The sequence below is a fragment of the Mercenaria mercenaria genome, chromosome 13 (assembly GCF_021730395.1).
Source record: "Mercenaria mercenaria strain notata chromosome 13, MADL_Memer_1, whole genome shotgun sequence".
NCBI lineage: Eukaryota > Metazoa > Mollusca > Bivalvia > Venerida > Veneridae > Mercenaria > Mercenaria mercenaria.
Genome location: NC_069373.1, coordinates 15,071,493 through 15,093,044, shown reverse-complemented (window position 1 = coordinate 15,093,044; position 21,552 = coordinate 15,071,493). Strand labels below are relative to the sequence as shown.

Here is a 21,552-nt window from a genome sequence, read left to right as displayed (position 1 = left end):
CTATCTATGATTTAACGACCGAACCAGGATTGCCTCTATCAATGTACAAATAATTATACATCCACAAATGATAATGAGTCACATTTGAAAAACATTTTCACTGGTAAACAGTGCCTACATTTAATTAAATATTTACATTATTAATAGACCTTTCTAACGTAAACGTAATTACGAAACGGAATACTGAATCCGTAAAATTTTATGCTAATTTGTGGTCTAGGGGAGACAATTTCATCCAATAGTAATGCAATAGTATCTCCTTTAGACTATTATTTGCAAATAACATTTACGGATTCAGTAATCCGTTTCCGATTTACGTTTACGTTAGAAAGGTCTATTGATATTAATTGCAGTTTTTACAGTTTTCTCAAGGTACTGTCGAGTACACTTGAATCGAAAATAAATCTCCGAAAAAAAATCAACTTTTTTTTTAAGAATTACTTTTAATAATTTGTTCAAAATAACATGAACTCAAGTACTTAATGTAACGTTTTGTAAGCTATACGTATATATGAAATCAATTAGAATCGCATGTCTAATTTGTTTACCCTAAAAAGCTTGAAACTGACCTTTTACTGTAATCGTTCTTTATCAATCTGGTGATTCGAAGATTTGCCGGATTTTATTCGTGTATATGCAAAAAAAAAAACACTGACTACGTTCACATAAGAATATATTTTAAAAATGTCATTTTGTGTAAATTAAATGCTATTGGCTATTATAACAAGCAATCATTTTTCAAAGGACTCTTAGATTTTAAAACTGACTTGGGAGACGAGTTTCCATTCGTCGGTTTCAAGAAAACAATCAGGTACTACGGGTTCAGGTCTGAACTTCGATCCCTGCTTTTCAAAAGCAAAACGGATCAGTGATTTCTAAACAGACTATATCCGCCCTCGTTCTCATCCAATAGAGGTTCAACAAAGTCTCGAAAGTAACAAACCAGGGAATCATAACACACCTAAAGAATGCAAGAGTGGTCGCCATTTCAACTGTATGTACGTGCGCAAGATTTACACCCGGGTTTAAACAACAGTTTGCATCCGCACAAAGGCCTTTCGTCATGTAATCCAAATATACCCGCACAAAATTTGCGTAGGGTGCATCTAGCACCAAAAATTAAAAAACAGCCAACACCAATTGGTAGAACATTTATTTTCGGAGTGTTAATGATGTTAAATGCAAAGGAATAAAAGACAGAGCTTTGTAGGACCACATTCGTAACAGATCGCATTAGTAACAGGTGTTACAAATGCGATCGCATATGTAACAGGTGTTACAAATGAGATCGCATATGTAACAGAAATCAAGCACATATGTAACAATTTTTGAGACAAATGTGATCGATGCCGATTTTTGATTTGACATCTGATCACATTTGTCACATGTCATTTTCAATCGGAAAAATGAACAAAAATGTGCATTTTTACATCTGAAACACATTTGTAACATGTTTTAGCTCACTTGTACGAAGTGACAAAGTAAGCTATTGTGATCAACCTTTGTCCGTCGTCCGTCGTCCGACCGTCCACATTTTTTGTGAAAACGGTGTAGAGACAACATTTATTATTTGTTTTTGACAAAACTTGCACAGAACTTATATATATCTATGAGATCTCAGTTCCTTTCGAAAACCAGCCATATCACATTATTCGTCTTGGAGTTATGGCCCCGGAGATGGCAATAATAACTGATTTTAGCCTTGTGAACGCGATAGCGACCACATCGTTTTGTTTATTTTGACTAAACTTGTACACAACTTATATATCTATAAGATCTCAAAACATTTCAAAAACAACCGTATTGCACAATTTGAATTGGAGTTACGGCCCCTTAATTGGCGAAAAAATGCTGATTTTATCCCTGTCAACACGATGGAGACTACATTTATTATTTGATTTTTATTAAGCTTATATAGGATCTCACTTCCTTTTAAAATTGCCATATCGCGCCATTTGTCTCGGAGTTATGGCTGAAATGGCAAAATTTGCTTATTTCAGTCTTGTGAACACAATAGAGAATATATCTATTATTTCATTTTGACTAAACTTGTATAGAAGTTATATATCTAAAACAGCTCGGTTCCTTGCGAAAACCAGCTATATAGCAACATTTTTCCTAGAGTTATGGCCCCTTTTTGCTGATTTTAGCATTGTGAACATGACACAGATCAAATTTATTATTTGATTTTGACCAAACTTGCATTGAAATTATATATCATTAAGTTTTTGCTTTTTTTCCTCGAAGAGTAGCCACATCACGCTATTTGTCTTAGAGGTATGGCCCCTGAAATGGCAAAAATCGCAGATTTAATAACATGTATAGTTTAGTATTATTCCTGTGAGCGAAAGTGGACCATGACAGACCTCTTGTTGATTAGAGGGATATTTCCAGTCAGCTTAATATCTTGGTACTGGTTTGTTATCCGGCAATTAAACTTGGCAAGAATACCATTATCATTACTGGCATGGTACTACATGTACATGTCACTTATAAATTTCACATATCGGTTTTGGTTTGTAAGATTTCATTTTTACTAAATGCATGAATATGTAAATATGTATGATTAAAGGGGAAGATGCACACCACATGCAATCCCTGCTCAACTTTTATAATCGGCAAATCGCTGGTTGTATCTCTTCAGCAACGAATAAAATGCACTAAAATCAAGATCAAGGCAATCTCAACTAACATAGAAAGTCTTGTAAAAGCTTTGTTCTGTAGAACACCGGGTATATATGCATTTATGTATACTTTAAAATAGTGACTAGCTTGACTATTCGAAGACTGTTCATAGCTATTGTTTGTTCTGATCCTGAGGTCGTCGGCGTCCGCGGGTCCGCTGCAAGATAGCTTTTTTGTTTCCGTTTTGTTTATCTTTGTCAATTCGCATTGCTTTAAACATCAAAAAAATTATGCTGACGACAATGGTTATATCAAATGAAATTTGTCCCATTTAAAACCCTGACGTGAACTTTATTGGATTATATTTACTAAGAGAGTTTTCTTGCCAGGCCTGGTGTCTGCATGCGGATGGAAACACTCTTATTTTGTATGGCACGAGTAATTCCATCGGTGAGGGTGGTGCAGTGGATAGTTTTGCAGATTACGAAACCGGCGTAGCGGGCTGAATTCCCAGTCAGGGCCGGAATTTCCGGTGATATTGTGTCTCTCATCCATCCAGTTAAGACCTTTCGTGTATCGGTGCGTTTTACCAGACCCGTAAACGAACGTATGAGTGTAAACTCGTATATATGCCAGGGTATAATTTCAGCTGAAATTAATGGGAAGAACTAACCACAGACTAGAATGGCGAGAGACAAACGTTCGAGACCGGGTGAAAACTACTCGTATCTTGCGATTTTCGCCACTCGGTGCTGTCTCAAGCTTGGAAGTTGTCTGTTACTAACATATAGATACTGTTGTTATTGACATTTTTATTCTTATTATCATAATCATCATCTTGGACTGCTCCATTGTAGGATCAGTGGTAAGATTAACTGCCCTAAACTGTATTACCTAAATACTGTTGAAAACAGGCGATCTGAATCCAACAAACAAACATAATATTCATCAAAACCATTCTACAGGGCGCCAAAATTTGAGACGTTTGCAGTAATAGGTGTAATATGATCACTACAGATTGTCAATAAATGGTGGTTATTTGTACCAAAGTATTTGGAAATCTGACTAAAGCGAGTTATGATTATGATCCGGGGACAAACATATCTCACAACAAAATAACAAAATAAATCTAAATTCAAAGCTGTGATCTTGATCTTGGATATAGCGACATTGATCGTGATCGCAACAAACCTTCTATCCATGCTAATCATTTGTACCAAATAATTTGGAATTCTGACTATGCATTGGCAAGTTATATCAAGGACAAGAACCAATATTTCACGGTGGGATTATAATAAAAGAAGGCCTATTACCTAAGAGGCGTGCTCAGTGGGGTGAGGGTAATCAAAAAAGGTGTTTTTTTTTTAAATCTCATAGACATTAGTTCGCAGCACAAGGTTGGGCCCTCCTAGACTTAAGGCTAACGACTCCGTCCATGACAAGTTGTAAATAATTTGGCCCAGGACATGGCAACTTCCTGTTTGTCAACCAACTTTAAACAGCTGTGGATGACGAAAGATAGCTACAAATGTATGTCGCCACTGGGTTCGAACCAGTGACCTGAGTATGTTGGTCTACATTTCAGCTAGTCGAGGTAACAGTAGAAGTAGCTGAAGTTGTAATCATATAATAGTGGTAGTGACAGCTGATGCAGCAATTATAATAAAAATTGAGCCACGTCACGGGAAAATTGGCATTCGGACATTTTCGTGAATTTCCGGAAAGTCTATATTTTTAGACCTGTGTATTTATGCATCTGAATTAGGCTCAGAAAATTTCATATTCAGGTAGAATAAGCCTTCTTTGAAATAACAGCGAACAGTGTGGGCCATGATCAGACTGCGCGGATGCGCAGGCTGATCTTGGCCCACACTGGTTGCAAAGTCTCGAAGATTCCCGAAGGCCCATTTTCTCATGATGCGGCTAAAATAATTTACTGACGTCATTGACGTCGACGACGACGACGCTGACTTGTGATGGTGCTTATGGCAGTCATTTAATGATGTTGCGATGATAACTAAGTGATTGAACATTTGCAGTATAAAACTCAACATGATACATATGTGCTTCTCATGTCAACCCCCATTTTGGACAAACACATTCGTAACACATTTTATCTGTTACGAATGCGATCGCATACGTACGAAATCTGTTACAAATACGATCTGTTACGAATGTGGTCCTACAGAGCTTTACAATTTGGAAAAGGTGTAAAACGAACTTGATATCATGTTATTGTTTTAGATTCTTTTGTTGAAAAGAAAGCCAATAATTTTTAGGTTTAGTTTCAGCGGTAATAAACATAATGCTGCCAACATTGATATCAACACAATGGTTACAAAAAAATCTGTAAAAAGATCCCTTGGAAGCATAGAATGCAACCAAAAACGAATAACAGCAGACTCGATTTGACTGAATCTGTTATGAGAGGTAATAAAATGTGCAACATCTCTCGCGCCATCTAGCTAGCACTGGCTTAAGTGGAACTCTATTACACATTTATTGAATGAAGTCAGACTCCATGATCCCAAAGGACCAGAAAACATAACAACACTGAATCCAAGTACGGGGAGACTTTTTACATCCGCCCCACGGCACTTACAGATTGCTGTTGGGATAGTTAATAAAATCTGTAAATGTTCCATAAGACTTTTAATTTTATATTAATAACAGATACCACAGCTACCCATTTAGATGGTGTGGTTAGAAAAACACTACTTTCAATATTGTTCATGAAGTTATACAGTTACGGCCCAAAAGGGAGATAATCGTAAACAATGGATTCAATAATATGTTCTAATATGTTAATTAATGTTAAACCTTTTGCAAATATGTGATAAAGCAATTATTGAAAATAGGACTGAATATAGACACGTTTAATGTTCATAACAAAATAATGTGACAGCCACATTATAGACAAAGGTATTATGGGCCTTTAATTGATCAAAAATATTTATTTAATCCAGAATTAAACAGGATACGAGAACAGTGAATATTGTCATAAAATGAGCCGTGCCATGAGAAAACCAACATAGTGGGTTTGCGACCAGCATGGATCCAGACCAGCCTGCGCATCCACGCAGTCTGGTCAGGATCCATGCTGTTCGCTTTCAAAGTCTATTGCAATTAGAGAAACTGTTAGCGAACAACATGGATCCTGACCAGACTGCGCGGATGCGCAGGCTGGTCTGGACCCGTGCTGGTCGCAAAGCCACTATGTTGGTTTTCTCATGACGCGACACAAATGTTGTTTAAATGAGATTAAGCAAGAGATTGGTCTAAATTTATCAAAAATTCTCTGGACATTCTCGTTTCTTATAAGTTTCATGAGAGTAAATTTACTTGCACCCAGGTCCCTTTCCTGAATGTGAGCCAAATCCGCCCGCGCCCATGTAAATTTTGCACAGGCGAAAATTTTACACCCGGTAAAAATAGTCACTTAACAGGTCTTATAATTGAAATATCAACACATAGGTTACTTTAAATACTCTCTACACAATAACAGTGGTGTAGATTATATAGCCTGTGATACTGGTTTCAGTAATCTGGGCTTTTTCGCGTGAATACATTAAATACCTTAGAAATTGGACATCACGCAACCGCTACTGTCGCCCGTCTATTCTACCCTCAGCCGAAAGGCAGTCGTCAATCATGTTTGACTATTTCATAATTATTTTTAATGAAGTCTGCTCATGTTTGGTCATAAAATGAAAATAACGATGATATACTTAGTATAAACATACATCACATAACATCCTGCCAGGAAATGAGGATGGCCAGAAACGCACTTCCATATGTTACATCACCGGCTGATTGAAATCCTGATTATGAAGGTAGACAAACGTTATTATCACCCTGTTATATATTTCCTCTGTATAAACATTACTTTGGTTAAAATGGTCAAATTTCTGCTAGTTGCATATGAGTTTCTATCCAGTTCCGGTATGTAGATACTTTTGTTAGAACACTTGGATGATCGTCATGAATGCAGTCTTCACGACCCCAAGAAATAATGCCGGCGATAATGAATCTGCCGTCGTTCTGTTGGCATGCCATACCACCGCCAGAATCACCCTGTAATCGACACAAACTTTTACAAATCAAATATAGATGTGCATAAAAGATGAGCTGTCTGAAAACAATCACGGACTTGGGTACGACTGCGAATGGATGGGGTAAGACCGTGGATGGGATGCCAAACTCTTACAGGGATGGCGAGGATATCAACAAAAAAAATGCTGGGAAAATACTGTAACGGGTATATTCCGATCCTGCAGGGATTAACCGTGGAGGGATGTCCCGCTCATTCTGGGTTAAGAATGCTCCTTGAGGGGTAAGACCATGAAGGAGATCTGCTGGGGTAAGACTGAACGGGATGTCTTTCATGCGGGGATAAAATACCCGTAAGACTTTGGTGGGGGTGTCCTTCATAAAGGGGTAAGGCTGGGGAAGGGGTGTTCTTAACACAGGGGCAAGAATATTAAAGCAAGGGTAACTTTGTGGATGTATTGCCATCTACAGGGGTAAGACTATGGAGAGGATGCATACGCATGCTGGAGTAACACGGTGAAGGGAATGCCTACGCCTGGAGTAAGACTGTAGAGGGGTTATCCTTCATGCAGGGATAAGATTATGAAGGGGATGTCCCATTGCTTTGTAGGTGACGACAAGTTCCTACTGGAATAAAATTGTCAATGAAAGCCTCACTCAGGACTGCAGGGTAACACTATGGAATGAATGGGTAAGACTGTGAAGGAGATTCACAGTAAATTCAGTTAGAAGATCCTTCGGAAGCAAAGAACTCAAATAAATATAATAACAGTAAATTTGGTTTGAATAAATCTGTTCACGATACGTAATGAAATGTACATCACTCCTCACGTCCTCTCTCGCCCGCTTTAACGGAACTCTTTTATACAGAAATATTAGATATTTATTTTAATTTCTGACAAAACTGAGCACGATTGGCATTTGTTACTTTATATATAGTAGAACATTACTACATCGTTACATTGATGGAACGGTCCTGTATAAACTCAAAAGCATCGAGATATATTTATGAAAAAATAAGGAGACAATTAACTAATATCACCGAGTTTTGAATCAAACGGTCAAAGACATAATTAAACTTATTAGTATGTTAACCCTAGCTAATTTGAATCTAAAAAATATTGAAATATAATTATACTTTTTATATAATAAGGTTACCTGACATGGGCCGTCCTTGATACTGAATCAGATACTCGTCCTCAAATGTGCGCCTGAACGGCCGCATTGCTGTATCTAAATGATTTCTCGACGTCTTTACAGTTGTGTCCGTAAACCAACGATGTTCGTAAAAATACAGAGCTTTTCAAAGTGGCATTACGTAACTGTTAACACTTTGAGCAATTACCGACGGGACGGTGCGTATAACATATTTATGTAGCGTTAGTTTTAAAATGAAGCATTGTTACGCCGTATAGAGCTTGCGCCATATATACCTCACGCATGAGCTATATTCTGTGGTTGACAACGCATACAGATTACGATGAGCTGCATCCGTGAGTATGCATGGAATACAGCTTACGTAAGCTGTAAACGTTGGATAAAACACATATGCTTTTCAGACAGTTCTATCGTCTTATCGTATATAGCTTACATGGTCAGTATTTGTGATCATCATTATCATCGTCGTCGTTGTCGTAATAGTAGAGCTACTGCAGCATCAGTAGCAGAAATAGGAGTTGTAGGAGCAGCAGTTGTAGCAGTAGTAGTAGTGGCAGTACCAGCAGCTGTAGCACCAGCAGTAGCAGCAGTTGTAGTAGCTGTAGCAGCAGCTGTAGCACCAGCAGTAGTAGCAGTAGCAGTAGCAGCAGTAGTAGTAGCTGTAGCAGCAGCTGTAGTACCAGCAGAAGCAGCAGTAGTAGTAGCTGTAGCAGCAGTCGGTAGCAACCAGCGAAGCAGCATAGTAGCTACACACTGTACACGCAGAAGCAGCAGTAGTATTAGCAGTAGCAGCAGCTGTAGCACCAGCAGAAGCAGCAGTAGTAGTAGCTGTAGCAGCAGCTGTAGCACCAGCAGAAGCAGCAGTAGTAGTAGCTGTAGCAGAGCTGTAGCACCAGCAGAAGCAGCAGCAGTAGTATCTTAGCACAGTAGTGCAGCAGAGTAGTAGCAGAGCGTAGACAGTAGTAGCAGCAGCAGACTTAGAACAGAAGCAGCAGTAGTAGTAGCAGTAGCAGCAGCTGTAGCACCAGCAGTAAGCAGCAGTAGTATAGCAGTAGCAGCAGCAGTAGTAGCAGTCAGTAGTTAGCAGTAGCAGCAGCTGTAGCACCAGCAGAGCAGCAGTAGTAGTATCATTAGAACAGAGTTAGCAGCAGCTATAGCAGTAGCAGCAGCTGTAGCACCAGCAGTAGATAGTCATTAGCACAGTAGTAGTCAGCAGTAGTAGCAGTAGCAGCAGCTGTGCACCAGCGTAGCAGCATGTAGTATCTGCAAGTAGTATAGCAGAGTAGTAGGCAGTAGCAGCAGCTGTAGCACAGCAGTAGAGATATCATAGCAACAGTAGTAGTAGAGCAGTAGTAGCAGTAACAACAGCTGTAGCACCAGCATAAGCAGAGTAGTAGCAAGTATCAGTGTAGCAAGCAGTAACGTAGCAGCAGCATAGAGTACAGCAGCTTAGCACGCAGTAGTAGTATCATTAGCAACAGTAGTAGTAGCAGCAGCAGTAGTAGCAGTAGCAGCAGTGTAGCACCAGCAATAGCAGCAGTAGCAGTATCATTAGCAACAGTAGTAGTAGCAGCAGTAGTAGCAGTAGCAGCAGCTGTAGCACCAGCAGTAGCAGCAGAAGTAGTATCATTAGCAAAAGTAGTAGTAGTAGCAGCAGTAGTAGCAGTAGCAGCAGGTGTAGCACCAGCAATAGCAGCAGTAGCAGTATCATTAGCAACAGTAGTAGTAGCAGCAGTAGTTGCAGTAGCACCAGCTGTAGCACCATCAGTAGCAGCAGTAGTAGTATCATTAGCAACAGTAGTAGTAGTAGCAGTAGTAGCAGTAACAACAGCTGTAGCACCAGCAGTAACAGCAGAAGTAGTATCATTAGCAACAGTAGCAGTAGCAGCAGCTGTAGCACCAGCAGTAACTGCAGTAGCAGTAGCAGCAGTACTAGCAGTAACAGCAGCTATAGCACCATCAGTAGCAGCAGTAGTAGTATCATTAGCAACAGTAGTAGTAGCAGCAGCAGTAGTAGCAGTAGCAGCAGGTGTAGCACCAGCAATAGCAGCAGTAGCAGTATCATTAGCAACAGTAGTAGTAGTAGCAGTAACAGCAGCTGTAGCACCAGCAATAGCAGCAGTAGCAGTATCATTAGCAACAGTAGTAGTAGCAGCAGTAGTAGCAGTAGCAGAGCTGTAGCCCCAGCAATAGCAGCAGTAGTAGTATCATTAGCAACAGTATAGTAGCAGCGTGTAGCAGTAACAGCAGCTGTAGCACAGCAGTACAGCAGTAGTAGTATCATTAGCAACAGTAGTAGTAGCAGCAGTAGTAGCAGTTAGCAGCAGCTGTAGCACCAGCAGTAGCAGCAGCAGTAGTATCATTAGCAACAGCAGTAGCAGCAGCAGTAGTAGCAGTAGCAGCAGCTGTAGCACCAGCAGTAGCAGCAGTAGTAGTATCATTAGCAACAGTAGTAGTAGCAGCAGTAGTAGCAGTAGCAGCAGCTGTAGCACCAGCAGTAGCAGCAGTAGTAGTATCATTAGCAACAGTAGTAGTAGCAGCAGTAGTAGCAGTAGCAGCAGCTGTAGCACCAGCAGTAGAGCATGCAGTTAGCAGTAGTATAGCAGCAGTAAGTAGCAGCAGCACACGTTAGTAGCAGTACAGCAGCTGTAGCACCAGCAGTAGCAGCAGTAGTAGTATCATTAGCAACAGAAGTAGCAGCAGCAGTTGTAGCAGTAGCAGCAGCTGTAGCACCAGCAGTAGCAGCAGTAGTAGTATCATTAGCAACAGTAGTAGTAGCAGCAGTAGTAGCAGTAACAGCAGCTGTAGCACCAGCAGTAGCAGCAGAAGTAGTATCATTAGCAACAGTAGTAGTAGCAGCAGTAGTAGCAGTAACAGCAGCTGTAGCACCAGCAGTAGCAGCAGAAGTAGTATCATTAGCAACAGTAGAGTAGCAGCATGTAGCCCATGCAGTAGATAGCAGTATAGCAGACAGCACTGTAGCACACAGCAGTAGACATGCAACAGTAGAGTAGCAGCAGTAGTAGCAGTAGCAGCAGGTTTAGCAGCCAGCAATAGCAGCTGTAGTATCATTAGCAACAGTAGTAGTAGCAGCAGTAGTAGCAGTAGCAGCAGCTAGCACCAGCAGTAGCACCATCAGGCAACAGCAGTAGTAGCAGTAGCAGCAGCTGTAGCACCAGCAGTAGCAGCAGTAGTAGTATCATTAGCAACAGTAGTAGTAGCAGCAGTAGTAGCAGTAGCAGCAGCTGTAGCACCAGCAGTAGCAGCAGTAGTAGTATCATTAGCAACAGTAGTAGTAGTCAGCAGTAGCAGTAACAACAGCTGTAGCACCAGCAGTAACAGCAGTAGTAGTTCATAGCAAGTGGCAGCAGAATGTACATCAGCAACTGCAGTACGTAGCAGCAGTAATAGCAGTAACAGCAGCATAGCACCATCAGTACAGCAGTAGTAGTATCATTAGCAACAGTAGTAGTAGCAGCAGGAGTACTAGCAGTAGCAGTAGTAGCACCTGTAGCACCAGCAGTAGCAGCAGTGGTAGTATCATTAGCAACGGTAGTAGTAGCAGCAGTAGTAGCAGTAACAGCAGCTGTAGCACCAGCAGTAACAGCAGAAGTAGTATCATTAGCAACAGTAGTAGTAGCAGCAGTAGTATAGCAGTAGAGCAGTAGTACAGCAATAGAGCAGTGAATACGAGCATTATGCAATCTAGTTGTATGTATGCAGCAGTAGTAGCATTAGAAAAATAACGATGGTTATGGTGGGTGGTGGTTGTGGATGTTGTAGTGGAGGTGGTGATCATGCTGCGGCTGCTACTGTTGTTGTTGCTGCTGATGCTGATGGTTGTAATGCCGACGAATGATTTTTATGATGATGATGTTGTTGACAACGGTGGTGAATACGTAGTGTTCAATAATGATATTGTTGATTCTTAATTACTACCTATCAAAAATAATACATGTATATATATATACGGGGATCGATATGCTGCATCTTGGCGTATACAGCTTTCAGTGTAAGCTTTATACGATTTTATAGTCATAGTGAGCTGTAACGGCGCAAGCTGTATACGGCGTAACAAAGAGTTCTTTGGGTAATAAAAACAACCCAAATAATTGTCATTTAAAGTGGGAACTTTCATACGCGTGTGTGTATACTTCAGATCGGCCCGATGACACATATATATATAAGTTATACAAATCCTACAAATCAAAACTATTACCAAACTATGTAGTAGATAGTGTTGTTACATTGAACTGATCTGTAGCTTAAACGTCATGGAAAAAATATCATTTCTTTACCATGATTCTGTCCCCAGCCAGCTACCCAGCATGCTGATTCGTCATGTAGATCCGACAGGTCGTCAGACATATCCGGTAAACAAATAGAGCGGAGGTTGTCGGAAAACGTCAAGCTGTCATTTAACTGTATGAGAGCAATATCATGTAAATGACGTCTAATCACGGTTGTGTCCCCTGTCTGCGGATCCGTCACTGTAAATTCTACATTCTGCTCGAAATTGTCGTGCTAAAATGACACAGAAATAAAACTGAAAAGTGGTAAAGATTACGCAATGACAGTTGGTTTTATCTTATACTAATAAACTTTGATAATGTGGCAGTTGACCTCAATACAGTCGACACTGTTTATTTTCCGATACAGGTAAATCCAATAATTGCTTTGCAATAGATCTATGAAGGATTATCTTTGAACACCCCTGGACTTATTGGACTCACCTGCCACATTATCAAAGTTTATTAGTATGTAAAACAAAGAAAACGTTTCTTATATAATTTAAGATATTTCATAGCTTGTCTTATTAGATTTTTAAGCAATATATCCACACAAGGCAATGTCTGTATTGGTGTGTATGTGTGTGTGTGGGGGGGGGGGGGGGGGGGGGGGGGAGTGTAAAATGGCCGTATGAGAACAGATTTCTTTTACATTCTGACATGAATGGATCTGAGTTTTGTCATCTTGTAAGACATTATGAAAATCTAAATATACACGTAATAGTCTGACATGTTATATTTCATATTTGCGTAGGCCGCAAGTGTAAACAGTCCGTTACTAATGATGATGCTCCAGTAGTTGAGTTGACACTATAGATTTTTACATGGACTTTTCCGGGACCTGACGATGAGTTCGAGAGTGAGGCATTGCTCGAATTATCCGAGTTCGAGCTAACGAAGATTGACTGCAGTAAAGTCCACTGTCTGAGGATACCTACTCGTATAATTCTTCGGATTGTTTTCGAATTCTCTCTTCCGTGCCGGCCATACGACAATGTTTGGTCACCAACATACACTCTGAGGAGGTTCAGGTCATCATGCGGTCTGTATCAATATGAAAGTAACAAAAACGTCTATAAGAAAGGATTTGTTGTCACCCACTCCCCTGGAATGACGTCGTCATAACTACATGTGTTTTTATAGAAGGTTTCTCATTACAGAGCTGATGCAGCCGTTCTGCGCATGCCCAGAGTTATTATCAATAGGAGCGCAAGGCAAACTTACGCAATTTTTTTGCATGTCCGCACGCATTTAGTATAATATGCATAATGTACTGACTAAAGGTTAGGGTAAGTATCATCACGGTTACAAAATATATACATTTAAGATATTTTTCGTTCAAATTTAGTTAATCCGGTATATACCGGAGTCTGTAATATATCACGGGCGCACCAGCTGTTTGTAGCCATAGCCGTTTTTATAAAGAGATTTTGTTGTCGTTTGTTTTCAAAGTTATGAATTTACAAGCTCTACGGGACTAAGTGATCCGTGATCCAGTAATCGTGTATTCAAGATTTTAAAATGCTTACGGTTGAACACAGTGGGCAGCAGTTAGTACCCAACTGTCAGAAATAATAACACCTCCACACACATACTGGCCAGTATACAGTCTCAGGGCTGCTTGCCATGGCCAGGTACCAGCTGGTGCACGATTTCCACCAATCACGCGTCGAACACGTGAATGAGATCTCGCGCGACCACATGATATTTCTGGTGTTTCCGTTTCTTGTGGTAATATGGCGGCAACAGTTGTGGAAACTGTAGTTGGAGGATCCCTTCCTTGCACAAGTCCTGTAAAGAAACACTATGTTGTGAGGGATATAATATGCTTTACGACAAAACATGAAACAAAACATTTTATTATGTAGTTTTAACAAAACACTTTGAAAATATATGTTTGAAGTTAATCGTATTTCGGACGCGTATTACGGACATTGTCGTACAACAAGATGTTACTTCAACTACAATAAAAAACATTATCCAACTTCTGATAACAATTTGTTGTTAAAGTTCACCAAGAATGTAACATAATATTACTAGAAAAAATTCAGTTAACAAAACATAGAAACGATTCTAAGAAATTTGAATTGACAAATTATTTTTTATTGAAAACTTAAGTATGTTTTATTCTTGATGGTAATATTTCAGTATATATTGTTTCAAATGACGACAGTCAACATAGAAGCAACTGCATAAAATTATAATTTTACGAGTTCATATGCAATAGACCCTTTTCACATTCCGTGGTTACATGCAGAGTAATCTGCACATTGTTATCCAAAACGAGGCGCCGACTGCTGGGTGGATATATTGATATATCGTAATAATCGTTCTTTCTAATAATATATCGGACAAAATTGAATTTTATTCTTGGTTTTATTTTTAAAAGACTTCTTCACACATTTCCTGTCGGTTGGTTCCATATTGAAATTAAAGAAAACTTCATTTCTATACATTTTCATTATATTTTATTACGTTGCAAGTGAAAGTAAAAGCTTCAAACTCGCACTGAAGAGCGAATACAAACAATGAGAAGATGTGGTTTGGTAAAATGATTAAAACGACAGTCAGCGCTCTATAATGTAATTTGGTATTATATACATAATGATTCAATTAATTCTCTTTTTGTACCCGAATATGATAAAGATCTTGACAGCATGTGGGACGGTCCATCTTGATTGACATCAGAATGGTTTTCTGTTTACTGTGACCAATTTGCAAGTATATTTCTTTAAAGCAGGAAAATGTCTCCAGACGTATGCCTCTTTTGAAAGTACTTTCATTTGTAAGTAATTATAATAACCAAGCAGTAAAAGTCAATAAGGCGATTAAGCGAGTCTAGGCGATGATGCGTTTGTAGAAGAAAACTCACGCGCCAAAATGTGGTAAAAGCTATGCACATAGAAAATTGTAACATACTAATAGAATATCAAATTATCAACTTTAAGATTTCGAATAAAAAAACTCAAGGCACGCCTAAAAATATTTGTACTGGCGGGAAACACATTTACATTCTTGTTAATTAAAATCATACCGCTTTTCAAATAGGTACAAGATATCACATAAAATGGAAACTGGTAAAGTTCTTTTGATTTGGTATATTTTAGGGTGTCATTTAAAGTTTCCGTTCGGCGCTCTATATATAGTCAGATAACTGCTTGCATTTAGATTGTCAACAACCTAGAATATTTTGCAACTATGCGAAATAAAACTTTTTTTTCTTTTACATTTTCGCACGACCAAGGCACAACAATATTTCACTTGCAACTGTATGAAAGTGAATAGTTACGTGGATCAGTTGAGAATACACCCAATGTCATAGTTCTTTCTTGCTGAATAAAATGGACATGTCGGTTGAAAAGCTACTAGATGCGGGTTATAATCCGATGCCTTTGCATTCATTGAAAAGTGATATTTCAACTTGATTTTACTTTCAATTCAGATTCCAATCACTGAGTTAAAATTAAATGCCAGAAACCCGAAACCTGGTTCCAAAAATCGAGGATAACTAGAACAATAATAATTTACTGCGAAATCTGGTATAATACAAAACTGAGCATAAGTATTAAAGTATTAAAAATGATAAAAAAAAACGTTGTACAAAGTATTACTTATAACTATTACTAATAGACACAAATTTATAGCAACTGAAAAGGTCGTGACGGGCTGAAAGCACTTTAGCGTCTTTTCCTCGTAAAATCTTATTAGTATTCAAATTAGTCTAAAGAATAGTGGTATTAAAGTTTTGAATATCAACTACCTATTTTGAAAAATTGCAGCGATTTGAATGTCAGAGCACTGTGTCGCACTTACGTAATTTAGATCTATCAACTTTGGTCTAATCAAAAATTTGCATTTAAGATTTCTTTTTTATTGATTTTTTTTTTGTCAAGCAACATCCTGTCGCTTCATTATCATTATCACTTAGTTCTGACCCGGCAGACTGCGCCTCGTTTTGAAAATACGGGATTTGGCGAGAAATCCCGAGAATGCCAAATTCATCGAATGGGAAACTGGTCTATTATTTCAAAATATAGTGACATTATATGGCAAAATCTAGGGATTGTATAATAGAAAGGTTATATATGACATAAAACTTACAAACTATTTGTAAACTATAAATAAATAAATAAATAAATAATAAACAAGTAAATAAATAAATAAACAAATAAACTGATAAATAAAATAAGATAAGATAAAATAAAATATAAAATAAAAAAATAACAATAAATAAATAAATAAATAAACAAATAAATAATTTTGTTTAAAAGATTGCCTTACTGTGATCGGGTGGAATGCAGCATTTCGGCCCTCGTGCACCACTGTGCATGCACAAAGGAATACGCCAAGCGTGTTGTGCTTCGTATCTACATGCCGTGTCGCACCATCCACCAGTTACAAAGTATCCACATAGATTAAAATCAAAACCTGAAAGTATTACACAAATTTCAGTATTCGGACAAATGTTTGCGGTATTATATTGATAAAATCGTTTTTTGTTGTTGTTTTTTTAACATCTTATGAAAATAAGAAGTACATTCGGTTTGTTAGAAAAATCAAGAAAACACTTTCTTTTATCACGGCTCCAAAATGATTTAAGGAATTTTAAGATTTTTTTTATTTGAAAAAGAATGAATATATCCTCCATCCATTTGTGAAAAATGAAAAATAAGATAAGCGTACCATTGCCGAATTGACGATCTAAACATGTTCCACAATAATTAGGGCTATTATCACCTTGCCAGGGCCATTATCACTCAAAGGCATTTATTAACCTATACTTACAAAAAATTTGTTGAATTGATGTTACTGTATTCGTTTCCAATAATAATAATATTTATATTATCTTATTATTCAAATCTGGAACACTTTATTATTTTATGAGAAAAACTTTCTTTTTTGTACATCTTAATTGTCATGTATAATCTTTGTGACGCATGGTAATTCTTTTAAAACATAGTTATTGTTACATTACGTTTATTTAAGACTTCTTTGATTTGAGACGTGTTTGTCGAGAAAATTTAAGTAATTCTGATATGTGTATTTTTGTATAAATGTTTAATTATAAATTGACAGTATGATTATGTGTATGTATGAATGTATATCAGTTGAAGGCCATACTGGAAATAAGTTGTATAATATCTGCATTTGTACACTTAGTATGTAACCTTCAGAAAATAAAGTTATTATTATTATTATTATCATCATCATCATTATCATTATTATTAATGTTTGGTCCCAATAAGTTTTCAGATGATCGCAGAAAACAGCAATTTTCACCTATTTATTTGAAAATATATCATTTTAGGTATTATTATATTATATATTAGTGCTTTGTTCATTATTATCTTTGCATTATACAACAAGCATTTACTTGATTTAATTGACAGTAAAATTCAGCATTGCACATAGCCATTTTTGAAATAAAACTATGAGAGACTATGTATGTACCATATGTATCCATTCTAAACGCTTTTCTGAAAATTTTTGGACAATTAGAATCTTTCATTGGTTGGAAGCGCGGATGGAAATATCTGGCTCGCGGGTAAGTTGAGGCGGTAACGAGGCTCTGTCGAGTTTCGCAAAACAGTGATATTCCCATCCGCACCTTCAACTAGCGATAAATTCTTTTTCTTCTTCAGTAAATAGGAAGAATGCTTTCCCCTTAATGTAGCAGCGCAAAGCTTAAGACTTTAGGCATTCATTCATAGTCATCTTACAACGGGATTATCCTGCACCAGCAAAAACATAGAAAAAATCATGTCCGGCATGCTAGAAATGTAAAATCTACGCGACAAAAATTAAAACAATTTCTGCTAATCACTACACAATGTGCCTAGAATATGGTTAAAACAATACTGGTAAACATTAAAATCAGGTACAAGAAATGCACCAATGACTGAATTTTTCTTTGTTGTTTCTTTCTTTTTTTTAAAGATATTTTATCTTTAATAAAATAAAATATTGGTAGATTAGCAGATATTTCCCACCTGGATTTTTGAGAAAAAAGAGTTGAGAATCGGTCCATTAATACTTTTTCGATATTTGGTAGAGTTCTATTTTAAAATGATAGACTATGTGTTTAAAAGAGAAATTCCGGTGTTAGACTTACAAAGTCTGTGGGGATCAAGTAATCTATAATAAAGTTTATTTCTTTCTTCATAACGACATTGATATTTTCTAAGAAACCCTTTTCTCTCTAGGCTCATCTCAACAGTTAGAGTCAATAAGAGATCTTGTTTGTTTTTTCTTCAGAAAGCGCTATTTGAGGGGATTTAAAGACGTATATATTTATGTTAAAGGACTCTAACGACTAATGCCAGTCTATTCCGGTTTGGGTATTTGCATCGTAGAGATGCCAGTCTATTCCGGTTTGGGTATTTGCATCGTAGAGCTTGGAGAAGAACCGTTTCCTTCTTCTACGGAAATCGGCTTGAAAAATATTCGGTCAAACAGTCAAAAGCACTTATCATCAGGATGTTAGTAATAAATGAAATAAATAAGATACTTGTAAATGCCCTGACTAAATGAAATGTTTATACCCATTCACCTGTCTAATTCTTCGCGATAACCTTGGGAAATACCTCTCCGTACGATAAGCGGAGAGATTATCATTCATAAAAAATGTTACAAATTTGTAGAACATTTCTGCTTATCTCCACTCACAGTTGTAGAAAAGATTATTTCTGAAGTTTATTCAAAAATAACTTTTGTTTCTAAATACTGCCTGTGTTATCTGAAATTGGTTCTATTTTGAATATTTAGTAGAAGGTGTGTTTTCGCCGAATTATGGTGCAAGTCTTTTGCTCTATTTTCCAGAAACATATGCTTAATTAACCCTTAGCCTGCTGGCGGCAGATGATTCTGCCTTTGCGACCAGTGCAGACCAAGATCAGCCTGCACATCCGTGCAGTCTGATCATGGTCTGCACTGTTCGCTATTCAGTCAGTAAATTTTCAGTGAAAACCCCTTTGAATAATAAGTGGTACTGTCCAAATCAACAGCGGATAGTTCCCCATTTTCGATATAGTATTTTTTTTAACAAATAATTTTAAATGAGATTTGTGTGACTTCTATCTGAAGTATCAAATGGATATACAGAATAATCTGCAAAGAGCTATTTTGATAGCTTTGTTCTAAACATTATACCATTTTGTTCTGTACTTTTTAAAAAATAATTTCATCACACTGTTATAAAATGCAATTGTAAACGCTTTCTATCGTCCATCGTCAACATTAAAACTAGTATAAGTAAAAAATACACGTCTCTTTGAAAAATTGAAACAAATCATTTCTTGCAAATTCAAAACACTGTATAGGGCACCTTTTGGAATGAAAATTTAAAAAATCTTACCGCGGTTATTTCTGTAAAAAGGTGATGTTTATTTCGAAACCTACAGAACATAATTCTTTACATCAGAAAATATATTTTACTCAACGGAAATCTACGCGTTTCTTCATTTAGAAGGACGGTTTTTTTTTCAAATCATACATAAACAATTTTTACTGTTGCGCTTTGTTCTAGTAATGTACAAATGCATTTTAGAAAAATACATAATTTCAAAATTCAGATGTATTACTCATATAAAAAAATATCGTTTTAAATGGAAAAAAAGAAAGTCTTATAAAGGTTAGAATACATATAATATTCATCATTTTAAAAAATGTTAGCGGTAAAATCATTCTATCAACATATGAGCATTTTAGGTTTTAGAATCCTTATGGTCAACATTTAAAATTTGACGCCTTAGCTGTTATTTTTATTTTCTGTATCAGTTTGGCGAGCTATTTCTTAAACTTTAAACCATTTTATTTAGGAAAATTATAAACATTTAAAGAGAACAACCTTTTATACAATAATTTGACTGAAAATCAAAATAAATCGGCATTATAAGATTCCATTTACTTTTTGTTAATTAATTAAAATATATAAATTTCATCTGCAAAAATGTAAAAGAAATTTTTAAAAAATACATGCCATATAATTTAAACCATTTTTTTCTGAATTATTTTTTATTCCAAGATGTTTACCAATACCAACATCCCTTTCATCATGGAAAAAATTCATAGCAAAATCTCGCACATTGCAGATCGAGAAAGAAAAGGGTAATTATAAATAAAGGAAATGATATTATATATAGTTCTGCAAAATCATTTTCGATTATAAAGGATCATATCATTTTCTAACACTGTTTTGATGAGAAAATGTGTTAATGTTTTAATTTTCTTTTCTCTTTTTTTCATTATTGATATAAAATTTTAAAGCCATTAGCCATTAAGAAAAAATATTTTAAAATCATTTGAATAATGTTATATGAATGGTTTAAATATTTCAATCACAAGTTTTTATTTCAAACTTTTAAATTGCATTTGAAATTTTGTAACACGGATCAAATGTATTTTAAAAGGTGATACGGATTACAAGAAACAACAATCTTTAGGTTAAAAAATGAACAGAGAATTACTAGTACTTATAATATCATTTGTTTTTTTTTTCTTTTCGAAAAGGAATTAAAGATGTTTTTCACATGTTTTACGTCAGTAACATACAAATTGATGCGATGTACATTTTATTTCCTTTTTTCTGCTTAAATGAATTTCGAATAAATACAAATATTGATATACATACCAGTGCATATGTGAAGAAGAATCGTGAATATAAAAACATCTTGTACATAACAGTTCCTCATTTCTGCCGGAGTATGAAAATGTTCCCGCGACCAAACCGTATGACCACAATTCATCAAGTGACGGCATTTCCACTTGGTGGATATACCAAAATTTCCCGTAACTACCACGAATTGAAGCAAAACTGTATCAAATATAGATGTTAATATGAAAGAGATAGTGTGGTTTTGCTCCTACTGGACTGGAATTCTCAATCGGAATGATTGGAATTGAATTATCAAATCTTGGTATGATGACCTTTGAGAGTAGATATATCAGTGATAACATACAAGAAACACTAAGCTTACTGTACACTGATATTAAACAGAATATAACGTTATTATTGCACGGAAATAAAAGGCAGCGCAAAGTTTTTTGTGTGCGAACCGTCCGTTCTTCTTGTCTTAGACGAGTGCTAGACTAGTTTGGCTACCGACTACATAATCTTTGTTGATTTTTTTTTTATCATTTTTAGCTTCACTATTCGGAGAAAAAGGGGGGCTATTCAACTCGCCCGGCGTCGGCGTGACCCTTCTTGGTGAAAGTTTTTCGACAACCTTTGTTTTTCTGTCATATCTTTGTTATTACTGTAACTTTACATAAACATTGTCCAGCATACAAGCAAAGTATGTACAGGGGCTGGGCCCATTTTATCCAATGTCAAGGTAACCAAGGTGTTATACTTAGGTTATTTTAAGGTTAAAGTTTTTCGGAAACCTTTGTTTTTCTGTTATATCTTTGTTACTATTGCTTATGTCTTACT

General features: G+C 36.8%; 2 protein-coding genes across 2 annotated transcripts; one reads left to right on the top strand and one right to left on the bottom strand.

The window, feature by feature from the left end:
* Positions 1-8,266: 8,266 nt before the first annotated feature.
* On the top strand, positions 8,267-11,692 carry LOC128547673 (calphotin-like). Its single transcript, XM_053520750.1, has 5 exons — positions 8,267-8,708; positions 9,671-9,862; positions 10,173-10,460; positions 10,525-10,762; positions 11,557-11,692. Exons 1-5 carry the CDS (start codon positions 8,267-8,269, stop codon positions 11,690-11,692), a joined length of 1,296 nt encoding a protein of 431 aa, XP_053376725.1.
* A 413-nt stretch (positions 11,693-12,105) lies between these two features.
* LOC123529706 (transmembrane protease serine 2-like) lies at positions 12,106-21,033 on the bottom strand. Its single transcript, XM_053520749.1, has 5 exons — positions 20,752-21,033; positions 16,404-16,550; positions 13,652-13,913; positions 13,061-13,166; positions 12,106-12,357 (listed from the first exon to the last, which is right to left on the bottom strand). The coding sequence occupies exons 1-5, from the start codon at positions 20,864-20,866 to the stop codon at positions 12,106-12,108; spliced, it is 882 nt and encodes a 293-aa protein (XP_053376724.1). The 5' UTR covers positions 20,867-21,033.
* Between the last annotated feature and the right edge of the window lie 519 nt (positions 21,034-21,552).

Coding starts and splice junctions, on each gene's coding strand:
- LOC128547673 (XM_053520750.1), top strand. CDS start 8,267: ATGGTCAGTATTTGTGATCATCATTATCATCGTCGTCGTTGTCGTAAT. Junction 8,709..9,670: donor AAGCAGCAGTAGTAGTAGCT/GTAGCAGAGCTG, acceptor CAACAGCTGTAG/CACCAGCAGTAACAGCAGAA. Junction 10,763..11,556: donor GTATCATTAGCAACAGTAGA/GTAGCAGCATGT, acceptor GTATGTATGCAG/CAGTAGTAGCATTAGAAAAA.
- LOC123529706 (XM_053520749.1), bottom strand. CDS start 20,866: ATGAATTGTGGTCATACGGTTTGGTCGCGGGAACATTTTCATACTCCG. Junction 13,167..13,651: donor GCTGCCCACTGTGTTCAACC/GTAAGCATTTTA, acceptor ATATTGATACAG/ACCGCATGATGACCTGAACC. Junction 12,358..13,060: donor CAATCCGAAGAATTATACGA/GTAGGTATCCTC, acceptor GTGTCATTTTAG/CACGACAATTTCGAGCAGAA.